This window comes from Arachis ipaensis, chromosome B04, assembly GCF_000816755.2.
Source record: "Arachis ipaensis cultivar K30076 chromosome B04, Araip1.1, whole genome shotgun sequence".
NCBI classification, from domain to species: Eukaryota; Viridiplantae; Streptophyta; class Magnoliopsida; order Fabales; family Fabaceae; genus Arachis; species Arachis ipaensis.
In genome coordinates this window covers 7,152,752-7,162,775 of record NC_029788.2, presented here as the reverse complement: position 1 = coordinate 7,162,775, position 10,024 = coordinate 7,152,752, and the positions used below count along the sequence as shown (strand labels likewise).

At 35.6% G+C, this 10,024-nt stretch overlaps 1 protein-coding gene and 1 long non-coding RNA gene across 2 annotated transcripts; one reads left to right on the top strand and one right to left on the bottom strand.

Annotated features, from left to right (window-relative positions):
• On the top strand, positions 7,479-7,868 carry LOC107635947 (cysteine proteinase inhibitor-like). The gene has a single exon (XM_016339494.1). It carries the CDS (start codon positions 7,479-7,481, stop codon positions 7,866-7,868), a length of 390 nt encoding a protein of 129 aa, XP_016194980.1.
• On the bottom strand, positions 8,254-8,773 carry LOC110270877. Its single transcript, XR_002360582.1, has 2 exons — positions 8,626-8,773; positions 8,254-8,365 (listed from the first exon to the last, which is right to left on the bottom strand). It is a non-coding gene; the product is annotated as an uncharacterized LOC110270877 (long non-coding RNA).

The following is a 10,024-nucleotide window of genomic DNA, read 5'->3' as shown; positions in this document are numbered from 1 at the left end:
GATGCACTGCTTGATTTCTTGCTTTCCACACCTCCCATGCTAAAAAACCAACTTTGCTGATACACAGTTCATAATCAGTTCCTGTACACACCTTCATATTTTTAAAAAGATCCATTATGCATTTTCCAAAAGATGAGACCGTATGAGGCGTAGGACAGCACTGAATTTGAGCTCAAAACCACGTGGTCCTTGTCCAAGGGCAAAGCAGCAGCGCATGCTCAGTGGACTTTGGTTCTTGGGAACAAATAACACAGATAGGAGTGTTAGAAATTTTTTTATTATAAAGGTTTTGAAAGACTGGTAATATGTTATGTGAGGCCCGCCATAGAAAATATCTTATCTTTTGAGGCACTTTTAATTTCCAAATGTCCCTCCATAAGTCTTTGAAGTCATCACTAGTTGAAGGGCTATTGTTATTATCAATACTCTACTCTTTCCTGGCAACATGATATCCCGTCTTTATAGTGTACTTCTTATTTGTTTTAAGAGGCCAACAAAACTTGTCTTCTCTACCAATAACACTTACTAGGGTTCTAATGATCTTCCCTAGAGTATCTCCATCAAAATGTTTCCTTAATTCGTTTATATTCCACCTCTGTCCTTCAGTAATTAGCTCCTTTACAAAAGTGACATCATTATTCGAAACCTGAGGACTCCTCTGGATGTTCAAAATCCAGTTATCTTCCAGGATTCTCACTTTTTCTCCATTCCCAATCGACCATCTCCTATTCCTCAAAAGAAAATCCTAACCATGCACAATACTTTTCTAGATCCAAGATGCTCCCCTTCCTGCCTTGGTTACTTTAAAATCCTCATTTGGAAAATACACAGCCTTAAGCACCTGAACCCACACCACATTAGGACATTCAAAAACTCTCCAAGCCTGTTTTGCCAAGTGTGCTATATTTTGACTATAAAAATCCTTAAAACCAATTCCTCCATCCCTCTTGCTAGCACAAATTTTATCTCAACTCCTCCAATAGATACCCCTATCCTTACCAGTAGAGGCCCACCAAAATTTAGTCACTTTCTGACTGAGACGGTGACAAAAACCTTTAGGAAAGAGGACAACATTCATAGCATAGGCAGGTATCGCTTGAATAACCAATTTGATGAGAACCTCCCTCCCAGACTGACTAAGGAGTTTTTCTTTCCAACCTCGAAGGTTATCGGACACTCGCTCCTCAATCCAGCTCAGAGCTTTATTCTTAGATCTGCCCCATTGAGCCAGAAGACCAAGATACTTACCTGGTTTATCCCAAGCAGGCAACCCTAAGATCTCTTCTATTTCTACTATATTTCTGATCGAAATCTGGTTGCCGAACATAATCCCAGACTTGTCAACATTTATTCGCTGTCCCGAGGCTTCTGTATACATATTTAAAATAGTTATAAGCTGATAAATCTCCTCCTCACTATCCTTCAAGAAAATAATGCAATCATCCGCAAAGAGGAGATGAGAAATGGCTGGAGCAGTAGGGGCAATTCTGACACCAGAGATTCTACCTTCTTCTTTAGCCTTATCCATAAGGATAGTAAAAACTTCAGCTGCTATGATAAACGGGTATGGCGATAGGGGGTCTTCCTGCCTTAGTCCCCTCTGTGGCACAAAACTTCTTGACAAAATACTATTGATCTTAAATCTATAAGTGACCTGTGAGACACAACTCATAATCATCTTAACCCAATGCGGATTAAACCCAAAGGCTTTCAGAGTTGCCTCTAGGAATGACCATTCAACCCTGTCATAGTCTTTGTTCATATCAATCTTAACGGCTAAGTTCCTAGAAGCATGTTGTCCTTTCTTATTTAAAGCATGAAACATTTCCTGCACTATTACCATGTTATCCTGAATAAGGCGTCCCCCCACAAAAGCACTCTGGATAGGTGATATAATCGTATCTATTAATCTTCTAAGCCTAATAACCAACACCTTAGAAATGATCTTATATATAAAATTACAACAGCTGATCGGTCGAAGCTGATTAAGAGTTTCTGGGTAATTGTTCTTAGGAACCAAAACTATAATAGTATCTCCGATGCTACTTGGTAGGGTCCCTTTCCGAAAGAAACTCTTAACAACTTCACAAACCTCTTTCTCAACAATTGCCCAATGCTTTTGAAAAAAAGACCATTTAATCCATCTGGTCCTGGTGCCTTAAGACTTCCAAGGCTAAAAGTAGCATCTTTGATTTCCTGATCAGAGACCTCTTTCATAAGCTCTCGATTCATATCATCAGTCACTCTAATATGAATTTTGTTAATGCATTCAGACATAGCAAGGTTACGTGAAGCTTTAAAAAGATTCTGAAAATGAAGTACTGCCAGCTTAAGTATATCATTCTCGCCACACACCCACTCTCCACTAGTATCCTTTAATCTCTCAATCCTATTCCCATCCCTTCGTTCAATGGTAGAAGCATGGAAAAAGGCAGTATTCTTGTCACCAAATTTCAGCAATTTCACTCTAGATCTTTGACCCAATACTTTTTCCTCTTGTTTCCATAATCTAGTAATCTGCATTTTCATTGTATTAATTTTCTGTTGCTGTCTATCCGAGTATTCTCCTTCCTCTGCTTGTTTAAGGTTGTGCATCAGTTTTTGTATTTCGACATCTACCCTCTTAAAGTTAACCTTACTCCATTTGATTAATTTCTGCTTACAATTATTCATCCTTCGAGTTGAATTTGTCCAATGATTAACCGTACTATTACAAACATTGTTCCATCCTCTCCTAATGACATTACCACAATCAGCATGGTCAGCCCAAAAAGCCTCAAATTTAAAGCATCTACTCCTTATTCCCCTGGGTTTAACATTGAGAACTAAAGGTGTATGATCAGAGTTAATAGTTGGTAAGGCTGAAAGAGTGGCATGTTGGAAAGCTCTTCTCCATTCCCAATTAGCAATTACTCTATCTATCCTTTCTTTAGTAACAAATCCATTCCTTGGGTTACTAAAACCATATGTATTTTGTCCCTTGTAACTCCAAGTCCATGAGAGCATTGTTATCTATAAAACACCTGAAAGCTTCGATCTGACTAATCGATTTTGGATGCAATCTTACTTTCTCATGTTGTGCAATTACATCATTGAAGTCTCCAATAAACGCCATTGGTACATCCAGATTATTATTTTCAAAAGTTAACTCTTTCCATAACTCCTTTCTTCTCTTGTAATCGGGATAGCCATAAACAAAAATTCCTTCCCAATCTTTATCATTAGCAGTGCTGTATGAGCTTTAATAAAGTTTTCACACCAAGCATAAACATTAATATTTATATTACTTTTCCAAAAAAGACACAGTCCCCCGAACAACTCCCGGAATTCCACACAAAACATATTAATAAATCCTAACATTCTCCTAATCCTAACACAGCTAAGATTGCTAGCTTTAGTCTCCATAAGAAACAAAACGGACGGCCTGAGAAATTTACAAATACTTCTTAGTTCAGACACTGTCGAAGGGGCCGCCATCCCACGACAGTTCCAGCTGACAACAATCATGGCTGCTGGTGGGGCTTGATAAGGCCCGCCTCTTCAGCCATAACTGTTCCAGCTTCGTCTTTGAACTTCTTACCTGATTTTTCCATTCTTAGTTGTTCGTCATCCTCCATCTTGTCTACATAGACTGGTAGGCTGCTTGTATCCTTTTTCCTTTTAGAGTTCAGATTCAACCCATGTCAAAAGCCAGCTCCAACACACGTTGATTTTCGTTCCTCTGCTCCGACGCAGCAGCAAGCTCCTCTTCCATATCTTGCTTCTCCTCAGCTAGTTCAACATAATACTCCTCCCCATTTTCCATTCGTTGAATCATGGTTCTACCAGCTGCAGTAACGATCCTCTTCATTTTTGGTTTTTCCCTGTAGCTCCACAACTGACCTACGCCATGCTTTACAATTCGTGTCTCCTTCTCTGATTGCTTATTGAATTCCATAGCGCCATGTTGATTAATTTAGGGCTCTTTCTTGCCAAAAAGCTTCTCCAATTCTTCCCTGATTGTTAACTTTTTGGGATTCTCCGAAGCATCTTCCTCCACTTGTTGGCGCTCAAAATAATTCTCCATCTGCTTTGGCTCATCGAAATGCCCCTCATTTAACCTTGTTTTGATAACAAAAGGTTGGTGTTTCATGTTCTCTCCGATTTGAAGATGCTCCTGACACCCCTCTTTAAAATTCTGAAGCTTACAAGGTCCAGAAGCCTCCTGCTCCATAGAAAGTGTGGCATTGTGCCTAAATGCACAATTAACATCACCTATCCCTTGGAGCTTATCTTTACTTTTTCTAATGTTAGTTTTAATGTTTACAGATTTGTCACCCCTTCTCGAAGCATTCCCATCTGAAGACATATGTTTGACTAGCAAATTTTCTGAGACCTCTTCAACATGCTGTCTAGACCTCCTGGCTTTCCTTACCTAACCCCGTTTGCTGCTCAGAATTTGCTTTGAGATCTCTCTGAAGCTCTGCTTCTAGTCCCTGCCCGTACCACTCTCTTCTGCCAAGTGTTCCTTCATACATTCCATCCTTACACGTTTCCCCTCACAATCCTACTTAGCGTCAGTCCATTCCCTGTTCGTTTCTTTGTCATCCTGCTCCGTTTTTCTGGCTGAGATGACCCTAGCTCGATTAACCCCCAAACCCAGCCCATACCTTGGTTTCATGTGGTCCCAGCTAGCCATTGATATTGGATTCCTACATTCGTTCTTCGTATGACCCAGAATTCCACAATTCAAGCAGTAACTGTCCTGGATCCTCGCATACTTGAAGTCAACCCAAATAGTTTGATGATGTTGTGTCGCTAACCAGAAACCAGTTGGCAGAGGTTTAGTGATGTTCATTGTTACCCTCACCCTCAAGAACGTTTTCTGTAGTGTATCGTTTAATCTAGGATTTTCTGTTTTCATTACAGTTTCTATTTTCTTACCAATAATCTCCGCTGTTTTTCTTGTTATATAATTAAGTGGAAGTCCATGTATTTGTACCCATAATTCCATATACCTATGATCCACTTCATAAACTGACTCACGTCCATTCCATATCTGCAGATTAAGAAGATTCCCACGAATACTCCAGGGGCCTCCGTTACGTATTTGGATCCCTTTCCGCGCATCCTTAAAGCTGATAAGCACTTTATTCCTACCGACATCGGAGATGGCTACTCCTTGCGGATGACCCCAAATCCCTAGAAGAGCTGCTTTGCAGGTGCTGAAGCTAACTTCTTTGTCCGAAAGAATCTTTCCCACCATATTCAAGTTTTTTGAAGCAAAGCTGTCATCTTCCTCTGGGTCGATGAAAAGAACTTTGCCTTCAACAGATTGTTTCTCTTTATAGGCCATATGTAGTATTGTGATAATAAGAGAAAGAAGCTAGAGATAAAAGTGTGCGCAAAAGGGTGAACAAGAAGCGGGTAAGCACAAAACCTTTATTTCGAGAAAACACTCCAAATGAGAGAAAAGTTCTCTATGAGAGAGATAAGACGGTTGTGCAAACCCACGAAGTTTAATATTAATACAAAAAAATCACTAAATTAATTATTTATATAAAATAATATTAAATTATAAAATATATATTAAAAATAATTAAATAATACATCTATCTATTTATATACAAATAGATAGTATTAATTTACTGGCTAATTTAACTATATAAGACTTAGAAAGTGTAATAACCTCCTTGTAACAAAAATGATCATGGAATTTCAGTTACAGTATAGCATAAGGAATATAACGAAAATGTTTAATAGCCAAAGAAAATTAGCCAAAAATAATCATAATTTATTTTATTTAATATTTATTAATTATTACAAAAATTAATAAATATTAAATAAGATAAATTCTAGCTATTTTCTTTTATCTCTTTAGCAGTACCAATAATATAAAGTATAGCAAATTTCTCATAATCAGTTAAAAAATTTATGTGACTTTTTGTTGTAATCTTGACTATTTATTTTTTATGATGAGAAAGAGCCAAAAGCCCAAAATAAAAAAGCAACTAAAAAGTCATTATCTTGAAAAAAATTATCTAAGGCTGGCAAAACATACATTTTACACTAAATAAATTCAAAAATCCTAACGCCGTTTCTTAAATTAGGTTCACTCAATTTTTTATTAATATGTATGAAATTTGAAATGATTGAATGTTATATTTATTTAAAAAAAATTAATTTTCTATGTGTAGGATAGGGTCTAGAATCTTAAAGTGCAAGTAGAATTAGGGTTGAGAAATTTTTTTTGGATTAATAGGGTTGAGAGATTTTTAATCCGTAAATAATAAAATAAGGTAAAATTTTAAAAAAAATTTCAATCCGCAGATAAAATTAAGGTAGAGCCAAACTCAATCCTACCCTACTACCCTATACCCATTCTGAATGTGAGAGATTGTGCACAGGTTAGTTCTTAATCAATTCTAAAAATTGTGATTAAAGAAAGTAACCTGACTATCCCTGTTTACCATGCTAATCCATACAGTTCGGGCATAAAGACAATTCCACAGAACATGGAGCAAAGTCTCTTCTTCCTCATGACATCTGATGCAGTTTCCGTTCTCAGTGAGACCCCTTCTTTTTCTTTTTAAATTTGTAAGGAGAGCTTCTTGGCATAGGAGCCAACTAAAGCCCTCGAGTCTTTGAAGTAATTTTAGTTTCCAGATCTGTTTGCACATGTCATTTGACTATTCACATATATAATATCTAATAGTAGTTCATATTTCAGCGTTTCATTCTCATTATATATAAATTCATAGATAGTATAATGGTAATTGAGAGGGATAGAATAGTTTGAACCGTAATAATTTAAAAGTTATATATAGTGGCTAACTTGGTTTTCTAATTAGCAATTTAAATTCCTCAACATTAATTATTCTAATCTTTCATTGCATCTATAGGTCGTGGATCCATATTATACATCTTTAGATTTTTTAAAAAATACTATTTATTTATTAAAATCAATCACTATAAATTTATATACAAATTAAATACATATAAATTTATTACATATATTAACTATTTTACTATTGAAAATGTCATATATAAAATAGTTTGAAAATTAAGGTCTGTCTCACTCAATATAAAATATATTTACATATTAGAATTACTTTATAGTACTAATGAACGGCCTTATAAATTCTGAAACATATATAAATCAGAATTAGGTTAGAGTATTGAAAGTGACAAAAGAACAGAGGACTATAAATCACCAAACTATATATTATTTAACTCGCTCTAATTAATTTCTTTACCCATCATAATGAGATATATATGACTCTTGAGGAAATGTTACTGGCAATGCAACTTAATGTTTGACGTATATAATATAATAAAATAATGGATGCCTAAGTCTGTTAAGTAAACTCAAAAGCTAACCTTCCCTTGTTACCATATATAAATTGCAACCACACGGTAATTCTTCTCCTCACGCAATCACAAAAACCTTCAATTAGAACCCAACATACATACATACAAAAATCAAACGAGAGGATACCATGAGAACTCATCACTGCCTTATTATTATTCTTATTGCTCCTCTCTCCGCCTTCTTTGCGGTCGCGGACCCCTGGTCGGGGTCAGCGACTCTAATATTTAAAGTCGACCTAGATGTCGACAGTCCTAAGGTGATTATGATTGCGAAATTTGCAGTTGATGAGCAAAACAAGAGATCTAATACAAACCTGAATCTAATGCGTGTCGTTAGTTGCACGGAAGACTTCCACTTAATTGGTGGCCTCTTCTTCCTTGAGCTGTTGGCAGACAATGGAATACAGATTAATAAGTACACGGCTATGGTGCTTGAGAGGCCAAATTTTCGGTTTACTCTAAGGCCACTTGAGTACGAACTAACAAGTTTTGAACTTGCACCCTATCCCCTTCAATAAAAATTTCTCTGCTTCATCATGCATGCATGTTTAATTTATACTATAATAATTAATTAATAAATAAAAAATACTATTTATACACTAAAATTGACTATTAAAATTAGTCACTAGTGTATTTGTATATAAATACATATATAATTTAACTTATTTTTAATATATATTTATATTTTAATGTATATTTTATACTAATAATTAATCTTAAGGACTGATTTTGGTGTACAGATAACATACTTGATTGAAAAAACAGATGAAGGTAATTAACTTAGCTTGGTAAGCACTCACCCGAAGCCAAGTTGAGGATGTAGAATAGAGCCATCGTCTAATCTAAAGGAAATAAAGTCCCTAACAAGCACCCCTGAACAAAATTCATTGTCTGCATACTCGATTTTATATTTACATGGCCCAGTTGGTGGAGCGCAGTTTCTATTTAGCGCAGCACACAGGGGTTCTTTGCATTGGATGTTACTGTTGGGGTTATACGGATAATATTGTGAACGCTGCAAGTCATAAAGACACAAAAATTAAGGAGAATATATAATTAAGGCGGAAATGTTAGTAACCAAAGAAAATCAGCCAAAAATAGTCATAATTTGTTTTATTTAGTATTTATTAATGGTTGCAACAATTAATAAATGATAAATAAGACAAGTTCTGACTGTTTTTTTTGTCATCCTAAATTGTTAGGGTAAAAATGAATGATAAAAGTATAAAATTAAATTAATTAATTTACGATTGATTGTTGTATTGCATTGCTTACAGGTGTGCAGGTCTTACAGGATTTGGACTGAACCCAAGTGAGATCACTACCAGAGTCAATGTCAAGGTCGTATAATTGAGGTGGATTTCCAATTGCCACTTTCACCGTATAATATCTGTACCAATACAAAAAGCAAAATATTCATTTAATTTTAAGGAAAAATCAATTACAATATAGTATACAAAGAAGCTGCACAGGAAAAATTGAAGTTTTACGTAAAATAAAAAATAAATAAATTAAGTATCTAAAACGTAAAATTTTAATAAAATTTAAATTATAAAATCATTAGAGCTAATAAAAATTTGGACAAAAAACGCTAATAAGCCAACATCACTTCATATTTACGTATATCAGCCAAAACGAAAATCGTTTCAGCAATAAGCCAAACTGTATTTTAATGTAATTCGAACCAGGCTGGTTCGAACTGCATTTAGCTATAAATCGAACCAGGGCAGTTCGAATTACCAAGAAAGAGTTGAACATAATTCGAACCAAGGTGGTTCGAACTTCACTTGCTCATAATTCGAACCAGCCTTGTTCGAATTATCGATGTAAATGCGAACCAAGTAATTCGAACCACCCTGGTTCGAATTACTCAATATTTGGCTCCAATAGTAATTCGAACCAACCTGGTTCGAATTACTCATTATTTGGCTCTGTGCGTCTTTGCCCTTGAAATTATTTTACACTGTCAATACATCAAAATTAAAATTTATATATAAATAGGATAAAGTATTATTTTGATCGCCAACGTTTGGCTTAAATTATAATTTGATTCCTAAAGTTTTAAACGTTTTATTTCTGTCCCAAAAAAATCAAATGAGTTCAATAATATTATTCTACCATTAAATTTGACACGAATACTTAATAGAACGAGTGATGTATGTAAACCCCGATTAATTAATAGATAATTAGTCAGTAAATTAGTTTTTAATAAGGAAGACTAAAAATGCGAATATTATATCAAATTAGGATAGAGCTCATTGAAACGAAAATTTTGACACTAATTTCGAAAAAAACGGTCCAAAATTGGATCGAACGGATCAAATCGATTGAACCGGACCCGAACCGAACTGTCGGTCCAATCGGACCAACACTCTAAATGAGCCCGAAAGCCCTTTCTTCTTCATTTCACCTGCAGCAGCGTGAAAAGCCCCAAGGAGAAGAATACTCCCGAACCCCTACGGCAAATTTTCAACTCCCGTAACTTTTTCATCCGAGCTCCAATCGCCGTACCGTTTACGGCCACGCGTTCACCGCGTTGAGCTCTGCGTTTCTACCAGAACAATTTTATAGGTAACTTGTTATTTCACCTCAGCCTCTTCTTTCTCCCAATTTTTGAAATTTGAGAAAGAATATTGAATTTCTTTGATTTCTGATGTTTTAGGATCCAATTAGC

Excerpts from the sequence above, each read along its gene's own strand:
- LOC107635947 (XM_016339494.1), top strand. The coding sequence starts at position 7,479 with ATGAGAACTCATCACTGCCTTATTATTATTCTTATTGCTCCTCTCTCC.